The sequence below is a fragment of the Leiobunum rupestre genome, chromosome 3, assembly GCF_980474605.1.
Source record: "Leiobunum rupestre chromosome 3, qqLeiRupe1.1.hap1, whole genome shotgun sequence".
NCBI lineage: Eukaryota > Metazoa > Arthropoda > Arachnida > Opiliones > Sclerosomatidae > Leiobunum > Leiobunum rupestre.
In genome coordinates, this window is record NC_143386.1 from 8,573,749 (window position 1) to 8,595,715 (window position 21,967).

The 21,967-nt window shown below is 35.3% G+C and overlaps 1 protein-coding gene across 1 annotated transcript in view; it reads right to left on the reverse strand.

The window, feature by feature from the left end:
* The window catches only part of LOC149949391 (ADAMTS-like protein 4), a 29,446-nt gene that overhangs the window by 7,210 nt on the left and 269 nt on the right, over window positions 1-21,967 (reverse strand). Inside the window, exons 2-5 of the mRNA XM_090169198.1 lie at window positions 10,608-10,938; window positions 3,336-3,508; window positions 1,068-1,476; window positions 733-1,004 (exon numbers count right to left, since the gene is read on the reverse strand). Of these exons, the coding sequence (XP_090025324.1) occupies window positions 733-1,004; window positions 1,068-1,476; window positions 3,336-3,508; window positions 10,608-10,938 (1,185 nt within the window). The remainder of the gene's footprint in view (window positions 1-732; window positions 1,005-1,067; window positions 1,477-3,335; window positions 3,509-10,607; window positions 10,939-21,967) is intronic.

The following is a 21,967-nucleotide window of genomic DNA, read 5'->3' on the forward strand; positions in this document are numbered from 1 at the left end:
GTGTTTCACTGTGTATCGACAGCGTAACTGGAAATATAAACCTTCTTAAATAAAAGATTTAAAACATGTTAGTCCTTTGTGTTATTGAGAAGTTTATACATTTTGTAATGGGAGATATGAAATTAAATGTCGAAAGAATAATAATAATAATCAGCTAGGATAATACACATGCCACCACCTTAGGCCTAAATCGTCAAGCGACTTTTAATGCCATTAATTCAGGTGGCCCGGTTACAATGTGTATGAGGGTGGTCGAAAGCCCTTCATGCCACAAGAGCCAACAGCTCCCGTATGGAAGGGGAAACCGTAGAACAAAGAATATAAAGCCCCAGGAATGGAAGGTGTAGCTCCGTTTAGTGGAGCTTTTGCGCCTCTCGTTTTTAAAGATAGACCGGGTTGCGGTAACCATTTCCGGTTACTCTGATTTGCTCTGCCGGAACTTTCTAACGCAACCAAAACACGCGGCCAATAATATCAATCCTTCCATTCATGGGGCTTTATATTCTTTGCGTAGAACCCCTTAATCCAGTAGGGAGAGAACTTGCAAACTCAACGCAGAAAGAGTAGTTCCGAGTTTTCACCCAGTGCCACAAGTTGGGATCGAACCTGGCTCCTCTTGCTGCGAGGCGAAAGTGCTAACCACTCCGCCACCCCACTTCGTAGGAGGGAACTACTGGGTGTTTCATTATGTTGCGACCGAGTTACTAATTATAGCAAATAGCGTATACTAACCGGTCCCCATTGATGTGGTTTCCACACCATTCCAATTTCCGAATAGGGTATTTTATTATCACTTGACCCAGTGGTCGCTTTGGGTCCTCGACTGACCGTGGACGAAACAGCTCCTGGCGTACAGGGGACGTTAGAATTACAAACCAGTCGGTCCGCTACTGGTTTCTGTTGAGACCGACAGTGTCTCTCGTCCACTGAGTGGAACTGACCGAGGCCTAACTCTTTAGGATTTGCCCCGATTCTGACGCAAACGACCAGTTGCGTTTGAAATCCTGCAAACATTGAGACGATGAAGACGGTCGAAGATGATTATCAGGAACAATATTAGTTCCCACCTTTTCCGCACGTGACGCTGCAGTCCGTGAAGGTGTCCTCGACCACTTGCCAACGATAGGTTTTCTTTCCTTTGCCTCTTCCCGGTTTTTTGGCCGGTCCTTGACCGGTTCCCGGTAAGAGTCGTTTGGGCGGGTCGAAACCGGACGGAAAGGACAGGGCGGGGGTGAAGTCTTCGTTGAACAGAGCCTCGTTGGACGGCGGCTCCAGTCGCGGCGTCCTATGAGCGTGTGGCCGATGACGTCGGTGATGACGTCGCGAGTCCGGCGGTTGAGGATTGGTCGGTTCGGGCGCTAAGTGTTCCATCGGCGGGCCCGGCAAGACTCCCATTGGCGGAAGTCTGAAGGTGGCGTTTGGCAAGGGAATCGAGTATTCGTAGCTGATACCCGGATTGGGTTGCTGATATATCACCTGAAACGTTTAACAATTACTTTAATCGCGTTCGATCGTATCTCAATCACCCTGTTGCCGACTGAATGTGGAAAGCACGGAAGTTGAGGTTGAAAACTAACCGATTCGGTAGTGGATAGGAGCGGCCATCGAGGAATAATTACCCCTCGAAGGCACACTATCAACGCCGAAAATCGTGATGCAGTCCAAGTTCACGATGGCCTATACTAATTACCATCTACCGATGCACGATGGGATACGGCATATATATGCATGCGGTGCTGAAGGGGAAAATAAGTTATCAGACTAACCGTTTACTACTTGTCGGTATTAATTGAGCGATTAGCATGGCCGATAACAACCCACCTGTCTCATTCGCCCACAATCTATCTTCTAAATCAAGCGAATTTTACCCAAAAAAATTTAACATTTTGAAAACATTACAAAATAAAACGAAAGTGGTTCTTAGAAAATATCATCGATGTTGGAATGAGTGTTTAGAATAGAGAACCTAACGAAAATGGATTTGACAGGAATTATGACCGATCCATTTCTGTTAGGTACAAATAATTTTGATCAAATGGGAATAAAGTTATACGCATTGTAAATGGAATAAATATCACTACATTTTTGGACCCAAATTTCGATCGAAGTCGAATTTGGAACTACCCAATTTAGATATAATTTTTAAATCAAATTTAATTTGCCGTTTTTGTAAGGGGTGCTATGACGAAAGAAGAAACGTTATCATTCCTGCTATTTCCGTTGAAAGAATATCCATTACCATCCCGTTTTGACAAAATTTTACCATTCCTGCCAATTTCCATTCCGTTTGACATAAAGTTTCTCATTCCTTTCCATTCTCATTCCATTTGATATAACTTTCTCCATTTCTGCCCATTCCCATTCCATTTGATATAAAACATTTCCCCATTTCTGCCCATTCCCATCCCATTTTACATAAATATCACCATTTCTGCCCATTCCCATTCCATTTGACATAAGTTTCACTATTTCTGCCCATTCCCATTCCATTTGTCATTAATTTTCCCATATCTGCCTATTCCCATCCCATTTGACATAAATTTTCCCATATCTGCCTATTCCCATCCCATTTGACATAAATTTTCCCATTTCTGCAGCCCATTCCCATTCCCATTCCATTTGACATAAATTTCATTATTTCTGCCCATTCCCATTCCCATTCCATTTGACATAAACATTATCATTAATTTCTGTTCATTCCCATTCCATTTGACATAAACATTCTCATTAATTTCTGCCAATTCCCATTCCATTTGACATAAATTTCACTATTTCTGCCCATTCCCATTCCATTTGTCATTAATTTTCCCATTTCTGCCTATTCCCATCCCATTTGACATAAATTTCACTATTTCTGCCCTTTCCCATTCCATTTGACATAAACATTCTCATTAATTTCTGTTCATTCCCATTCCATTTGACATAAACATTCTCATTAATTTCTGTTCATTCCCATTCCATTTGACATAAACATTCTCATTAATTTCTGCCTATTACAAAAATTGTCATTCCTTATCCAAAGTATAGCTAACAGAAGGAAAATACATTTCCAAACTTTTTCGAATTAAAAATTACTTTTTTCATCCATTCCCTAACCTAAAATAGCATCCCCGCGATAATCCCAGGGTTACCGTGGTAAATGGTAAAAAGTTAAGTTAATAAGAACCAATCTGAACCACCCATGAACTGCAATGCAAAGAACGGTAAAACACGCGAAAATGTGTTTTAATTACTTTAAATTTGTTCAGGGTTTAGCTTATTTTCCCTTTCCTCGTGGAACTTTCCACTTTGTCCTATTTTCGCATGTTAAACCGTTCTTACAAGCGTGACCTTACCAAAAGCAGGATGGGTTCGGTAAGCGGTCCCTGAGCGGACAGGCTCTCTCCTCTGTTCCTGCGAGGGTCGTGTCTCCTGTACGAGAAGACGGTTCCGGCTGCTCGGTACTGTCCGGAGCGGTCGATATTCCAGCGTCCGTTGACCACGTAGTTTCCTTTTTCGTCCCTCAAAGCTGATGCCGTCAAAGAGAAAGGTTAAAACTTGGCGTCAGATCTCTTTCTCTTAGTAAGCGAGAGCTGCCCTTTCGCCGCTTTGAATTTCAATTTCGAAATACAGTCCTTTCAACTTGAAACGAACTTGAAATTCCTCCGGGTATTTGCCTCGCGCTGAATCAACATACCTCTCGGGGACCAATTACCTACTCCCAATTCCCTCCTACGCTTAAAGGAAATATAACTCCATTATTTAACTTGTAAGGATGGCTAAGTTGGTTTCATCTTGCCTTAGAAAATATAAACTTTGCGAAACATTTAAAATAAATTGGTTAAGAAGCTCCACGAAACGTCAACAAAGCAATGTAGAAACGCGCTATATACCTTCCCGTTCAAAACGCGTTTAAGCTCCCTGTTACTTCCACGTTTCCAAGGATGGTCAAGGACTTAGCTTCGACATTTGTATAAACCATACACTATTTGCGGGTCTTATAACTAGCAGACGAAACTTCCAAGGTTTTACGTCTAGTCTGTTACCCGTAACCTCCGTTAAGTGGCGCTATAGTATATTCGAAAATATTCTATTGATTTGTGTTTATTTTTCCAGCAACTAAAGCGAAATTAGGCGCGTCAAATTCGCCCTTCGAGTAAACAGTGGCGCTCTTCAGTAACCCACTGACCCCCTTTATAAAACAACTATAACGATTGTTAAAAATAATCAAACGTTTATTACGTATATATTTCTCAATCCACCCAAAAACCGCCGAAGAGTTGACCTTTATTCTTTATTCCGATGTTTAGATTAACATTGTAACGGAATTGTGTAAACAAAATTAAGAATCCCAGCCAAAGAAAACTTGTACATCTCAGTTTTTAAAAATAGCCCCCCCCCCCCCCCTTCCTCCAGTTTATAAGGAGGCCGTGAAATTAGTGGGTTATTTCTCGGGGTTGTAAGTTAGTCATTCGACGAGAAGAGTTACCGAGGAATGTTTAAAAACACTTTTTTTTTTAAACTCGAGACTCCAATACATAATTTTCTTAATTCCCGAATCTCGTTTTTTGGCTCGTAAAACCGACAGAGTGTGATGAAAAGCGGTGATTTTCAGCTCGTTGCCATAGCAGACAGCCACGAAATTTGTTGGGTCGTAAAAAGCTTGACATGTTTCCGTCTCTAGATTTTCTTCTGAACCTCTTTTTTCCTGGTTAACACTTTCTTCCTATTAGTTTTCTGCCAAGAGGTGATTATTTGTTGTCAAGGTTGAGATTTTAAAGACCATTATCCATATCCTCTTGGTGACAAATCTCCTTTTCTAATTTACTTGTCACTTTATTTTGTTTTTCTTCTTACTTAAGGGACGTGTTTATGAGATTTTTGTTGTCCGTTTTTCCTAAGGCCTTTATAGGGTTTGGCAAATAAGTTCAGTCAGAAGTATATCATATGTCCCCTACTACATAAGTATGCATGCCCCTATCTGGCGAATGTTAATTGACCGAAACATGTACCTTCACAGGTTCCCGTTGATTTACCAAAATACTTACTAAGACTATTATATCGGAACAATATTGTTTTTACATAAATATCTTTAAGGAGTGAAATTTGTACATTTTACATTGTTATACTAAGAATAAAAACTTGCAAAGTTTAATAGTCAGTGTAGGGAGCTTTTGTCTCACGTGGCATGCCACCATCCTCCGAGTAGCTAACCACTTCCGTAATCGGTGTACACCCTAACTGTAATGATTACATAATCTTCTGTAATCTTTTGTACTCATTCGTAATCGCGTAATCATTTGTAATCTTCGTACTCGTCGGTAATCACCCGTAATCATTATGAAATCACGCGTACTCATTTGTAATCACGTGTAATCATTGGAATTCTCCGGTACTCAATTACTCATCTGTAACAATTTTAAAGTTTTGGGTTGCCTGTGTACTCATCGTAATCATTCTGTACTCATCGTAATCATTTTGTACTCATCGTAATCATTCTGTACTCATCGTAATCATTTTGTACTCATCGTAATCATTCTGTACTCATCGTAATCATTCTGTACTCATCGTAATCATTCTGTACTCATCGTAATCATTCTGTACTCATCGTAATCATTCTGTACTCATCGTAATCATTCTGTACTCATCGTAATCATTCTGTACTCATCGTAATCATTCTGTACTCATCGTAATCATTCTGTACTCATCGTAATTATCCTGTACTCATCGTAATTATCCTGTACTCATCGTAATCATTCTGTACTCATCGTAATCATTCTGTACTCATCGTAATCATGGGTACTCGTCTGCACTCATTAATGATTACGTAATCGGTGACGTGTACAGGCAAATTCTTACCCCTGTAGAACATGAAATCGTTTTAGGTCGGGGTACGGTCGAAAAGTCGCTTTATAGTCGACGACCAAATGCCTACGTAAAAACGTCCGAACGTTTTTCGACACTAAAACCGTAAATCCTTTTTTGGGACTATTTATGGTCGGTTTGCCGACAACTATCCAACTTAAAATAGACCTTACATTTAATTATTGGATTCAACATTAACTTTATGAAACAGACCATATATATTTAGGAAAAGCGCATATCTTTATTATTTTCTGACTATTTGATGATTTTCTGAGATGATTTTTTTATTCTCTTTTTTCTTCTTCAAACTTATTTGTATTCGAAAAACGCGGCATCTAATAATTAGATCAGATTTGGGTCGGAAATAAGCATTAATATAAAGTCGGCCCGACGTCGTTTCGCAGTCGGTTCTTAGGTCTATTAAAAGGTGGTAAAGAGTCAACGTTTTGTAGTCGGCAGACCCTTTTACCCCTAGGACATTTCTACCCTAAATACAAAGGTCGGCCGACTTTAGTGTTTAGTACCTTTTGCCGACGTTGGCCCGACTCTAATTTGCTACAGGTGTACTGGTTAGCCCCTCGCCATCCTCCTACACAATTTAACCTGGCCACCTGATGGCTCGGGCTTAGGAAGGTGCCTTATGTAATTATTTGAATACTTAGGTCGAAATTTACCCCCGGCACGAGAAAGGGTACAGAATATTTAAGTAACCAATGAGATAGTGCGGTTGATTTTATTTTTGAGGGAAGGAGGGATTTAGAGCAACCATAGAGTAACCCACTCGCATAGAGTGGAAGGCTATCAGCGAAACTTGTGAACACTTTTCGTACGCAATGTCCTATTCCGAGGCGTGAAACTTACAAATTGGCCTAAAGTTAATGTACAATATCTGGATAAAAAAGTAAGTTTATACTCTAAAAAATGTAAAAACAACAGCATCGCTCTTCGCACTAGACACTTTGGAGACGTTTTAAAACGGTTTCGAAAGATCAAATTAAACATTTTCTGTGTCAACTGTATTAATAGGCATACTATAAATACATTCGACACAAAAATTTACAATTCCATCTTTCAAAACCGTTCTAAAACGTTTCCAAAGTGTCTATAGTGTGAACGTGGCTTATATTTATTCACGCCTCTCAGCAGAGTCATTTTCCCGAAATAAAAATAAAGACATTATTGGTTAGAAGTATAGACCCAATGTACGCATCCGCGATTTACCGGTAAATTAACTTGCGAAGGTACATGTTTCCCGTTATTGCCCTAGATTGAATTTTCTCCTAAGATATATATTATAATCTTCATTTAATTAAATAATAAGTAACATAATAACAATAAGTATGAACCTTTTTTCGGCACTGATACTCTCTTCAAGCCGTGACTTGGACTCGCGACTTACCGTTTTGGATGACTACTTTTTGATAAAAATTTAAGCCTAATATCGGAGAGCACGTTCTGGAGTCGCGAGGGGCTTTGGCTTGGTTTTGAAGCCCGCGTGCGAATCACGCGTGATAAAAAAAAGCATGAGCTCGTAGCGCCGAGAAAAACGTTTTTAATTTTTATCATTTTAGCCTAATATTCCGCCTATCTATCGGAAACCCGATATTTCGGCTTAGCGGAAGTCTCGCATATTTTAGACACTAGAGGGCTCTGTGCTGAGAAAAAATCTTTATTATGCTATAACTATGAAAATCAGTTTGGTTGTAAATCTCGTTAATTGTCATACTTATTGTTATTATGTTACTTATGGTACTATGTATAACTTAAGCTATAACAATTAGTTATCTGATTCATAAGATATATGGGACATCCTAAAATTTGTAATACAATGTTTAAAATTACAATTGCTTTATAAACTAAAACGGAAATAATTTGCCTTAACAATGATATATTTATTTACGTCGACACACTAGTTTTCCACTGGCACGAGTTTTATGGAATCAATTAGCTTAGGGCAAGGAACTTACTCTTCCAGCATGAGGGGAATTAGGAGAAAAGCTAAAACCGTCCCTGAGATACGTAAATATATTCTTGGCCATAAATGTTAAATATAAAATAATTATAAAAAATTAAAATCGGATGTGGAGACGTGGTAGTTGTCGCTTTGCATAATTAAAGCACTGCTCAAAGAATTTTAAAGTTCAATCGGGTTGACCTTGCGAATAGACTTGACACGAATCGTACACATCACGTAGAAGCTTAACCTCACCTCCCCTTTCGAGTCAACGCCTAAAACACCCCGAGAAAAAGGGTCGGAACATTCAAAGAAAACATTTCCTCCTTAATTCAATTCCATGTGAATTACTTCTGGCCCCCTCTCTTCGACGTAACCGGCTTAAACGCGATTTCTGACACTTCAAAATACTGGCAGCACCCTGTTGGCCTCGTCATCCCCCTAAGAAAAACCACGCCCCTTTTCTTCCTATAATAATCCCCCTTTATACCTAGTAAGGGGGGGGGGGAGACAATCCGGTGCTATGGCAAGCTCTCGCTCTTGTTGTAGGTGGGGAATATAATCCGGTAATCATGAAAACAGAGGCTCGAGTTGCAGCCACATATTATCTGCTAACCTAAATACATTCTTTATAATATATGTGTAAAACCTTTATACGTTATTTCACAATCCTTTCTAGCAAAATCCGACACCTATTCCGGATGGCACCACTTGGCAATCTCTCTCTTTCGCGAAACGGATTGAGAGAGGCTGAATTTAATTACCCTTATGGACACCTCGAACCTCCCCTTTTCTTTAAAGAAAAAAGTTTTAAATCTTCCGTCTTTTTAAAGAAGTGGAGAAAAAGAAATGTTCAAAGAAATGATTTAAAACGTAAACCCGACTGTGACGTTATCTCCGTCTATAAACTACAGATTATCTTTTCCGAGATTTTTCCAAGGAAAAAATATTTCTACATTTGAAGAAAACCCGTTTTTAAGTTAGTTTTATGTTAATGTTTAACCTTGGTATTTGCCAAATATTTGGGATGGCGAGAGTTCTTCAAAGTCCATCGCGTGTTAGCTTCGCCTGTTAAGTTTGTTTCGTAACACGGTGAATTATTTCTAAGTTGTAATATATCAAAATAAACTTTTGATAAAAAATATAAGATTTAAATTTGTTAACATGATGATCCCTTCCGAAACGGTTGAACACTGAAACCTTTCCAGGCTTTAAGAAGGGATTCAGATTTTACAGTAAGGGCTCCAAATGGTAGGCAAGGTATATATGGCCTACTATTACATTTTAAAGATGCCCCCAAATCCTAAATAAAATAAACGTTTGGTCGGATTAAGTGTTATATTCCTTAAAATTCAACAGAAAATTATTACAGGGCGCGTAGAAATTTAATTTTGAGCATGAATCTTGGAGTAGATAAACATGGAGAGGAAATTAGAGCGCGTCATCTATACGGCTGTACGGTACCCAGAAGCCCTTGCGGTTTTGGTAGGGGCGCGTACGTGTCGCCTTGGAGTAGCTCGGATGAGTATCAGCTGTTAAGCCTGTGATAATAGAATTTCTTTCGCGATTGTTTTTTAAAATGTCGTTTAAAAGATTTAACTTTGGAGATCATACGTATAGTATTTTATCTAAACAAATAAAAGGAGCATTAAAGCCTTCAAAGGGTACTTTTTTTCGTGAAAATATGAATTACCTGAGAAAAATAGCTTGAATCACTTTTACAGTTTTGAAAACAACAGTATTTTTTCATTGCAAAGACAACTAACTTTTGTTATAATAGCAGCAATTAATTAAAACTATAATAATTCATAAAATTTAATTCAAGCAGCAAACTTTTATTGTTGTCAAGTTTGAATACGAGCAGACGATAAGTATACGTTTTTTCGAATATAGGTGTCGCCGAAACGTAGGACCCTACCAAAACTGCTAGGAATTATGGTAGTCCTTTGGTAGTAATGATGGGGGAAGACACTCAACGTTAGAGATACGGAATTTTCCCCTCCATGTTTATCTACTCCAAGCATGAATCACCATGTTTTGCTGGCTTTATGAAATACTAATGGGCTCCAAAATCTTTCAAAGGGGCCTAATAAATAAAAAATTTGCTCCCCTCCTACACTTGGCCTACCACTGAGTTAGTAAACTAAAAGATAAAAAAACGTGTTTCTTAATATGACGAACATAATAATAACCAGCTAGGCTAATACCCAAGGCACCGCCTTAGGCCCAAGTCATCCAGCGACTTATCATGCCTTTTAAACAGGTGGCGAAGGAGGGTGGTGACAAGCCCTTCATGCCACGCGAGCCAACAGCTCATTACACTTACTATTAATGTAATGTAATGTAATGTAATATTCCTTTATTCTCCAAAAATTTTAAATTTCATATGCTCGCTCGTTGGTATCACTTACATCTGCGAACAAGTATTTTCCAGAATGGAGCATACCAAGAGTAAAGACCGAAACCGCTTAATCGACAGCCATTCGAATCTCTACTACATAAATGTATCCAAATTGTAAGTTCCAAGCAGTGCCAGATATGTCATTAACATTATCCTATTTGAATTAAATATTTAAATTGAATTTAAATAAAAAGGTAGCTTTGTTCCTAATGTCATTGATGTCATTTTTAAATTTAAAACTTGTGGCCCCCGACATACTTTGAATTTTAGAATTTGACCTTCGAGCCGAAAAGGTTGGCCACCCCTATTTTACGCCATCTAGTATTAATAAAATAATTCAAATCGAACCTCTAAGGGCGTCGCTCTAGATGTTGGTTTCCCTGTAAGCAAAAGGTATTTTTGGCTTACCTAAATAATTTTTGCTAATCCTCATTTCGGAAACTTCGATGGCACACGCATCTTGCGGGATTTTCGTGATGACGTTGTAGCCAACCGGAAGTGTAGGTCGGGTGAAGAGACCGGAAACGCGTACGCAAGTGGCGTTGAAACCTCCGTAAGTACACGATTCGCAACCTGGAAACGGTCGGTAGCGACTGACCGGAGGTGTCAAGTGTCGGTCAAGCGGGGGAAGCGAGTGGTCAGACGGAGCGAAGTGACCTTGAGGAGGAGCTCGGTTGAAAAGGGGAGCATTCGGCGGTGGTCGCAGTCCACTGATTTCGGCGTCAACTAATGGGAATACCTGAAAATAGAAATAGCAAACTCTTAGATCTTCTAAAATATAATTTAATTAACACAATGTTGCCAGACGTACGATAATTATAGAACACGTCGATAATTCGGAGATAATTTTTGGGCCATACGATATTTTGATTGTATACCATTGGACCGTCTCCCATTCGTTCGAATGTACCATTGAACCGAATAGGCGAAACTATAAAGTCCAGGGGGGCTGAAAAGATGGTAGTCACGTGACTTTCTGGAGAACAACAGCGCCATCTATCCTACGAAATACGAACTATTATTCATTTTATTTTGCTAATGACGGTTTAAATTTTGATCGATTCATCTAATTATTATTATTATTATTATTTGAAACATCTTGTAATAGAAAGGTGTCTGCATTATCTGGAAGGAATATTATTTATTTACCGTCGCACGGCCAACTATGAACACGAGTTACCGAATCAAAGTTGGCTGTGGTATGGTAGTCACGTGATTTTGTTTTCCCATTTTAACAAGTTGGTTAAGATTAAATTTACTTTATAGTTTCGCCTATTCCAATCTACCGAAAACCGCGTTTTGCGCAGTTTTCATTCAATATAATAAAATACATTTGTATATAAATATATAAAAGATACAATACATAAAACTACTATACATTCGGTCAAATGGGAATTCGGTCGTATGGGAAAACACATGCAAGCGAATTCCCATTCGGCCGAATCATTCAATTTTGACGGATTTTAACATAACCTAACCTAACCTTACCTAATCTCAACCAGAACTATAGCCTATACTATAGCCTTACTATGTCTTTAGTGTCGGTTTGACTTATAAAACGTGCAATGTATTCTAAATATTGGCGCCAACCCTATTCTTGCTATCATGATGGGCCGTTTAGAACGCAACCTAGAGGACAGTACCTAGCCAAACGCACCTTTTGTCCAATCCGATATTAATCAAACCTAACCTAACCTAACCTACCAAATCTGATATTAATTAATTCGGTTGAATGGAACCTCGCCAACTTTTGTGCTATTTTTATATATATATATATATATATATTGGCTATAGAGTGTTGTCGTCTGAAACCCTGCGACGTCACCATTGTAATTTTCCTATTGATAAAAAACGGTAACTGTCATGGCGGCCACTATTAACACTACAGCTGTGACGTTATAAGTTTTCAAAATCGTATCAGACGACAACACTCTATATATTGATTAGGTCGAATGGAAATGGGATAAAACCCGATATTTTCAATGTCGTACTATCAAAAATAAATAATATATTCTATACAAAAAGTGTTGAACTTCGCGAGTTCTGTAGCTTTGGCTATGGCTTGTATGAACTCTCTTGAGCAGACGACATCATCCGCAACAGACCAAGAGCTTTATCCAATAGAAACTATTGTAAGACGGACTCACGATAATTTGATTTTACAGGACCTGGCAACGTTGTCCGAACAGTTTCTTCCACTCTTGAAATTCTCGGAGCCCACTACATTGGCGCCACCTCAGGGCCCAATTTCGCGCGCCCTCCTACGCTTTTCTTAATTAAACTGCAGACAATATTAATTAATTCTTAGAAATGTTAATTTCTTGATTAGACGGTACATGTATATGATACTCTTTTTAATATAGTCGAATAAATATCATGTAGAAGTAAAAATATTTTTTAACATTGTGTTTCCGGAGTCGTAAAAAAACGGGTGTGGGTTCGGCCCTGGGAGCCAAAAAAATTCAACGCTTCGTTGTAAAATGGGTGATAAAAGTTTTTACTACTCCCTTTAACAGTTTCATGACGTTTAAATTCAGCTTTCTCCGTAATTACCGAGATATGACTAAAATGTTCCCGCCATCTCTAAACGACGTAGACTTTACCAGCTCTCCCGTCTTTCTCTAAATTATCAGATAAAGTTATAAATTATTAACCTTAACTGGAATTGTATATAATATAAACGTCGCAGACTGTACCCCTATAACCACTACTATATGAGCTACTAGGTAACATTATTTGTTTTTATTAAACTGACTAGAGGGGTACTTTTTAAAGTTTTCGCTATTAATTACACTTTTTTTTTGTAATTTTCTTTTTTAACTTTTTTTCTGCTTTTTATTTTTTATTATTTTTTAAATAGCTTCTGTATATACTTTCCCTTAGAATTTTTTTTTTCAGATTAAAGTGATAGTATGTGGAGGCTACGTTTAGTACGGTACGCCTTGGATAGCGCTGCGCAGTTAAGGTGACTCTGGGTTTAGTGAACTTGTTCTTTGAGTGAGATAAATGCGCGGAGCGGCTATGTAATTCAAAAATGACAAATGCATAAACAGAACCTTGTTAGTCCCCGCTCCGAGTCGTCTTCCTGGTCCTTTCTCTCTCTCGCAACCCTGGGACCATCTTAAACTAAAAATAGCTTAGCCTATTTTTTATTTTAAAGTGTTTAGATTAACGCCATTTTTTATATTTTAAAATTATTTTATGGCGAGGCTAAACTAAGTATAGAATCGTCAAGATCTGTTAAGTTTATAAAATTATCGTAAATTAATTTGACGCCAAGTTCGTTTGTTTTATCTGTTGGAAAAACACTTTTAACCTTTTTTATTTTAAAGAAAAGCCCATTTGCTTTTCCATTAAGACTTTAATTAAAACGTCTTTATTAATTACGCCATCTGAATTTGACAGATTTTAAACATCTGCGTTTAAGCTATTTCGCTAATACGTTTTTTTTTCAAACCAGGATATTTTCCTTAACAATTTAATTAAAAAAACAAGTTGTAACGATTAAATTTCATTTTATCTCGGTTTGGTAATTGAAATTTTAAATTATTTTAAAATTTTTACATTCTTGATTAAAAGTAAAAACAAGGAAAAAAGCGGGCAAATTTATAAATGTTCCATGGTGTTATAATTCTGAATTACTTACTAATTATTTAAATTATTAATTAATTAAAATATTTTAAAATAAGAGCTTTCGCAAACATTTAATTGCAATTTCTTAGATAATGTCCTAGTATCAGTAGCAAAAATTAATTTGCAATAAAATTTGATGTTGTAAATTATTTTCTGCTCTATTGTTACATAATGAAATATAGTATTATGTAGTGGCATGTAGTAGAATGTAATGGAATGGAATATATTATAATGAAATGGAATGAAATGTAATATAAGGAAATGGAATGGAATGTAATATAATATAACGGAATGGAATGGAATGGAATGGAATTTAATATAATGTAATGTAATGTAGTGTAGCGTAGCATAATGTAATAAAGTGTAGTGTTGCGTAGTGCGTGTAATGGAATATAATGTAGTGTAATGTAATGTAATAATAATAATAATAATAATAATCAGGTAGGCTAATCACCCAAGGCACCACCTTAGGCCTCAGTCATATAGCGACTTTTAAAGCCATTAGTTCACGTGGCCGGGTTACATTGAGTAGGAGGGTGGTGGCCAGCCCTTCATGCCACGCGATCCAACAGCTCCCTACACTTACTATTAATTTAATGTAATATAATATAATGTAATGTAATGTAATATAATGTAATGTAATGGAATATAATGTAATATAATAACTGTAATGTAATGTAAAGTAATGTAAAAGTAGTGTAAATGTAATGTAATGTAATGCAATATTGTATAATATAATAATAATAATATATAATTTATTACACAAATTAATTAATTCTTCGAAAATAAATTCCATGAATTAAAAATAATTTCGCCAAAACTATTATATTCATAAATATTAATTATTTCAAGGTTAGGTGGTTTAACTTATCGGTAAAGACGAGGAAAAAGGACTAAAATCATAAACTACCCCATAATTACATCGGCGTATATTAAATTCCATAATTGCCAAAAGTTAAAAGTTTCAACTTTTAAAATGCAATTTTTTTTGTCCATCTTCTAGTCAAACAATATTTGCCCGGGGGTATTCTTACTAAAAACTTTAGATTATTTTCTAATGTGAAAAAGAAGCCGAGCTACAAGATGGCCAGAGAGAGAGAGAGAGTGAAAATAAATACTTTCATCTTATTTTTCTTGGAGCAAATTCTCGAAGCGAAATAAAAAATCCGTTTTGCGGGAAGCTTTTGAAACTTTGTATAACTGAATTTTGGCGTAGTCTTATCTCTTTTACGAGAGAAATAAAAATAAGATAAAAATGATTTTTTTATATTCTCAGTATATAGTTAGGACACAGCAGAAATTGCATATGGGTCCAAGGCTTAACTTTGTTGAATATAGATTGTTATTATTTTTAGTATTTTGGTGAGTATTTTCTGTACCCCCCCCTCACCTTAGCTTTACCTCGTTGATGTTGTCAACTTTGCCAACCCTTCTTTTCAAGAGTTTTAAAATTTCAGTGGTGTTGGCAAAATCTAAATTCCAACAGCCTTTTTGTTGGGTTGAGTTGGCAAAAATAAGTTAACTTCGAAAAGGTGTTCAAACTGTGGTGGCGAAATAGGGGGTACAGGATTTCATTGCTCACTCCAGATTTCAGTCAGGGTACAAGGTATGTATTTGAAGCCCCCAATTCACATTTTGATCAATAATCAGGGTTGTTCAAAATACTTAATGCCAAATAATTAATCCTTAACTCAAAATGTCAAATACTTTTTCTAACTCAATGCATTTTGAACAACCCTGTCAATAATTTTACCAATACATTCAAACTATCGAAACATTTCAAATTCAAATTTAAAAAATGTTTTATTTCGAGCTTTTTTTCATTTAGTTAGAGGGCCAAGTCAACTTGCGACTTATAGCCCTCTTGCAATAGACAAATAAATGTTTGAACAAAGCAATTTCGCTTATTTTAGTTTTTCTGTGTGAAGTAGGGTACAGAGTATAGTTAAACGACAAAACTGGTAAAAAAGACCGTATATTTAATAAAAATAAATCGCAGTACTTCGGCAAAATATGCCTTCAAGGCGGTACAAGATTTATTTTTATTAAATATACGGTCTTTTTTACCAGTTTTGTCGTTTAATTCTTATATATTGACCGTTGGTGGCCTCCTACTTTTACTACAGAGTATAGTAGCTGTTTAGACAATATTAAAAAATTTAGTTATTTCTGAGCGCTTGGAGTTGCTCTGTGGTTTTACTTTTGTACCTCAACAAATACTTTACTTTTGCCATTGTAAAGAAGTCTTTCCCTCTGAACATTGTAACGTCAAAGTGTCCTATGCTTTATTTACTTCAGGGTTGAGCTACCAATAGAAATAGTTGAAACTAACTCAATCTTGACCCGAGGGGCTAACCTCTTCTGTACACCGATTACAGCCTTTGATAGTACTAAATTTCTAATCGATTACCTAATCACTTTAGTACCCTAAAAGCTATGGGCTTGTACACCGATTACGGATAGTGGTCAGCCCCTCGTCTTGACCTATATTCCTTAATTGTAGAAAGTTTTAACGCTATATATGCTTAGCTTGAGATTCGGTGTTATAAATGAATATATTTTTAGTTTAGAACAGTATGACCATAAAACCTTCCAAATGAAAAAGGTCTTTAAAAGTGTGAAAAGTGTCTGAAAGGCTGTACTGATATTTATGCTATAATCCAAGGATTAGTATTTCAAGAATGTTCCTTCTACTTTGCTAAGGAATTTGGTGCTTTTTTTAGCTAAAATTTAAGATGCTTTTTAACGTGTTTTTTGTTTATAAATTGGGAAGGATTTAAAACGAGTGATTAGCTTTGACCCACAAAATGGCCCATCGGTTACAGATGAAAGAGCCCCGAGAAAACAGATTATTGGTAAGAGAAGGATAAGAACCACAACTTTCTAGACAGTCTTGTTCGCATTACCAAATTAACACGCTAGTATTGTCATAGTCGATAATTCAAAATAACGGTCGGGAAAACCGCCGATTGGTTTAGGAAAATATTTCGGCGACGCAAACGTCTGCCATGTTGGGTAAAAAAAAAAAAACCTTGCCTGCCGAGAAAAGGTGGTTTCTTTTGGCTTGTTCCGGTATTTCGGAGTAGGGTAAGATGAGTAACGTCATTATACTCCGATTCTGTGGTGGTGAATAGTTCGAGTCCAAAATGGCTAACTGTGGCCTTTTGTAGAAGATAAATTATGGCTATACATGGATTAAATAAGCCACTGAGGTACTGACCACGATTGAATATTTCAATTTCAAATGTAATAAAACAAACCGTTGGAAAAATTTTAAATTCGCCAAAAGCCGCCGGGAGATGGCGACGTATCAAAAAATCTTGTTCCGGATTTGTATCGGTAAAGGGGGTAAAATTGAGGGGACGGCAAAAATATCTGGCAGCCTCGTTTGAAACAAACATCTTCAACTCGTAGTATAGTCAAATGTATTACAGAGAACTATCCCTGTAAGGTTATTTAATCCATGGGCTATAGCAGACGACAAAATCCGATTTACTCCTTTACACCTCCTTTTCAGAAGGTGGTTTCTTTTAGCCGGTTCTCGGACTAAAAGTGTACTATTTTTACTCTAAAACGTTTTATTCGCCTGTTCCGGGCATGAGAATCACTCCGGCCCATTTGGCACTATTCGCTTGTTCCGAAGTATTAGGGCTAATTAATAGAATTCGCTTGAAAAATTTGTGGTGATTTCTGTTTTTTGGGGTTTTTAAGTTGATTGGGAGATTTTCTGAAAAATTTAATAGTTTTCTAGTTGATTAATTTCATCTATTGTCTGGAATGTCTATAAACCACAAAAGGTAGAGGAAACGTTTTCTTTTATTTAGAACCAATTTTTGTTAGTAATTATCTAGAAATTTATAATGACAAAACCAAAAATAGTTAAGCCTTGGCTTGATATTTATCAGCCTAACCATAAACGTTTTTTAACTAAAAAAACGTCATAAATTTCCTAGTGTTCATTCAAATCGAAAAAAATACTGTGTGAATACGTTATCCTTAGTTTCCATAGTAGCAAAATTTTTAGTTAATTTTTTAATAAGAACTTAGAAATGTAGATGGCAGCAGATGTTCGGATCGGGAACGAAACTAAATGAACCAATATAAGTTTCAATGTATTGGTCTTATCACGAATGTATTTATTTATACTTACAAGAAGACTACCCGAGGTGTTACACACCGATTTTGTTCAAACTCGGGGCATTGGTAGACCTTCATGTAACTTGAAAAATCCTAAAGGGATTTTATTCAATGGGCAACGGTTTTGCCATGGCAACGAAAAATGTTTTTGACAACTTAAAATGGAAATTTTCCCATTGAAAATAACATGGTATTTTGACCGATTCCAAGGGTCCCTTCCCCCCTGTGAAACATTTTACAAAATTGAAAAAAAATTAAAATACCAAAATTATAAAAAATTTGATAAAAATTGACGAAAAAAAATCAAAATTGGTCACATTTTTATCAATTTTTTAATTTTTTTTCACAAGGAAATATGTCAAAATCCCATGTTATTTTATGTTGTCAAAAACATTTTTCGTTGCCATGGCAAACCCGTTTATTTTTATAGCGACCAGGAACTTACTGCTAGAGCATGAAGTAAAATGAATGCATTATTTGTCTAATTTAAAATCCAAAATATTTAACGGCCTATTCTTTTTCGTTTGACCCATAGGCCATCTATTGAGCGAGGTAGAAATAAGAAGTTTTTTCCTTGTAGATTATCCCCTTTATTTACGAGCGCAATATGAGGAAAGGTGTATAAAGTAACTTAACTATTTATTTATTTAAACAAAATTTCTCAATATGCACAAATTTTGATAAGAAAAATTATGTACTTCGATTACAAAATACCAGATGGAGTTAGTAGTGAATGCGATCAAATATTGACATTTTTCGAACGATTCTGTGGTTTCCTAACGAGTATCCGGGCCCGAAGATTTAGTACGGACGCCAAATATCGGGCCCTAAGCTGGCTGATTGGCTGGGCTCCAGGTTTTAAAAAATCGTATAGATATCTCCAGTAAAAATAGTTATCATAGGGCCCGGAAATATGGTTTTACAGGGCCCGGGCTAATTAATCAAATCAAATAATTTGTCCGCAACTTGCGCCAATTGTGAATCCAACAAATTCAAAATTAATTTTCATATTCTTTCCTTGCTTGTCGCGTCATTGGCATAAGCTCCGCCTTAAAACGGTCGCCATGACATTTTACTACGTCACAAATAACGAGGCAAACACCACGTAACCATATTAACTGCGAGAAAATAATCACGTGACCACCATAGGCGTTCTAATGTCATGGCTGACCAAAACTCGTTACCATGGCAACGAAAATAGGCCACACCCATGCCATGCACGTGCGAGCTACGAATAACCTAATAGCGAAATGAGCATTTAACTTTGTGAAAAACAAAATAAATATAGTTATATGTTTCCTATTAAATCAACACGTTGTTGCTTTCGATTATTTTTTAATTTTACAATTAACTAAATTTGACATTGCACGATTTCTGCAAATTAGTGAGTTTCCATAATCACACTGCCATCTAACGGCTATCAAAGATATCGTGGGAAACGTTAGGAATCGTCAAAGTTCTCGAAATTTAAAAGGATGATATCGTGTTCTTTTTTCAAAGGGTTGTTGGTACGATAAAACTATCCTCTCTTAGAGAACGAATTAATTAGCTTTTTCAGTGTACATAGAGCCACTTAGCGGGCAACGCGAGAAGCTCATAAACTGCTGGATTTTAAAATAAAAATTGACTTCTTTGCAGGTGAAAATTAACTTTTAAGCCGATAGAAAGCTGCTCGAAAATTAAATCTCACAAAATAATTGATTACTATTATTATATATTATTATTATATACTATTATATATTATTATTATATATTATTATATATTATTATGTACTATTATATATTATTATATACTATTATATACTATTATATATAATTATTATATACTATTATATATTTTATTATATATTATCATTATACATTATTATTATTAATGTTGGGAACTTTTATTTCTTAAAACTCACGAACTATTTTATTATTATTTATTATTATTATTATTATTATTATTATTATTATTATTATTAATTAAATTTAATGTTAATTTTCGATATTTTATTGTTATATTTCCTAAGAAATAATTGTTATAATTCCTAAGAAATAATGGTTATATTTCCTTAGAAATAATGGTTATATTTCCTAAGAAATAATAGTGATATTTCTTAAGAAATAATAGTGATATTTCATTAGAAATAATAGTGATATTTCATTAGAAATAATAGTGATATTTCATTAGAAATAATAGTTTTATTTCCTAAGAAATAATAGTTATATATTGTTAAATATATGAATCAACTAATGGAATGGTAAAAATTAGAATAGCGACCAATTAAATATATTGAATCTAAAATACACCCTCGTGAAAAGAAGAGAAACCTAGCGGGGTTGCGAACCCAACTTTTCAATTCTTTTAATAGCCCCCCTGACATTATATAAAAGTAATGAAGGACTAGAGCTTTCTTTTTTCGAAACAGAGGGACCCTCGCGCAGGGTGGGTTGAAGTCAAATTCCGATTAGAAAAAGTGGCAGTGAGGATGTACGAAGTCAAACACTAGCTGATGTGTGTATTAGGGTTGTGGGCGTTCAGGGCAAAAAATACGGAGCTGCACCCATCATTATGCGAGAAAAAACTCTACCATTCTTTTTATAGAAATTATTGTTATAATTTTTTTAAATATTAGGGGCAAAGAAAAGCTACCGTAGTAAAAAAAAGTATATAACCAAGACCCAAAAGCGCAAATTCCCGCCTTTTTTTTTAACTTTGGTAGATAACTGTTTTGGGAAACGCGTTGACAGGGTGATGAATAATTTCTTGTCCAAACGGTTCTTTCTTCAGTATCGTCTTAACTAGTGGTTTTTAAAACATCCCTGTACTCGTATGAATGAAAATATAATAAATGGTTTGAGCTATCTTCCAAGAATGTCCCAATTAACCCTTTTAAGTCCTTGGCGAATTGCTTTAAAACGCTTTTGTATTTACTGCTATAATTAGAATTTTTGTAAATCTCAAAGGATGGCCGGGACTAAAGGGTTGAATTAAACGAGTTTGGACAGCTTTTGGCCGCCGTCACGTAATACGCTATTAATCTCTTTTCACAGAGAAAAAGGCCACTCGGAAACTTTTACAATTAGAGTCGTTCTACTTAGGTCTATCTTTTATCAGCCCACGCTTAACTTAATTCGTTCTCTCTGGGACATTGAATTAAAATTAATCTCGTTACAATTAATCTCTTTCTTTAAATAAGTATTTATAATTAATAATATTAGAAATAAATGGGTGTAACGAATTCACGAATCCTTTGAAATATTTTCAGTATTATAAAATATTTGGTAAATTTATTTTTTTTCAAATTAATTTAATTTCGGAAATTTCTATTTTTTCAAATTAATTTAGTTTCCGAAATTTATTATAAAATTATTATTCTTGTTAGTATTATTAATATTATTGTTATTGTAATTATTATAAATATTATTATTATTGTAATTATTATAAATATTATTATTACTATTGTTGTGATTATTATTATTATTGTAATTATTATAAATATTATTATTACTATTGTTGTGATTATTATTATTATTGTTGTTATTATTATTGTTATTAGTATTATTATTAATATTGTTATTAGTATTATTATTAATATTGATATTAAATAATTATTAAGTGATATATCGAAACAAATTTCAAAAACTATGAAAAACATAATTAAATTTACTTATTTTAAACCAAAATTTAAAAAATTAAGAATTTTATTGTAGTATTGTTATTGTTATTTATATGGATATTAAATAATTACTAAGACAATATATCGAAACAAATCTTCCCCCGAGAAATTAAAAAACCGTAAAGTTTATTTATTTATAAATTTTAAACCAAAATAACTACAATTTCAGAAATTTATTATAGAATTGTTATTATTTTTAATATGGATATTAAATAATTACTAAGCCATATATCGGAACCAATTTTCCTCCGATAAATTAAAAACCGTAAAATTTATTTGTTAATAATTTTCAAACCACAATACGCAATAATAATTATTGCGCTAGTCAAAATATAA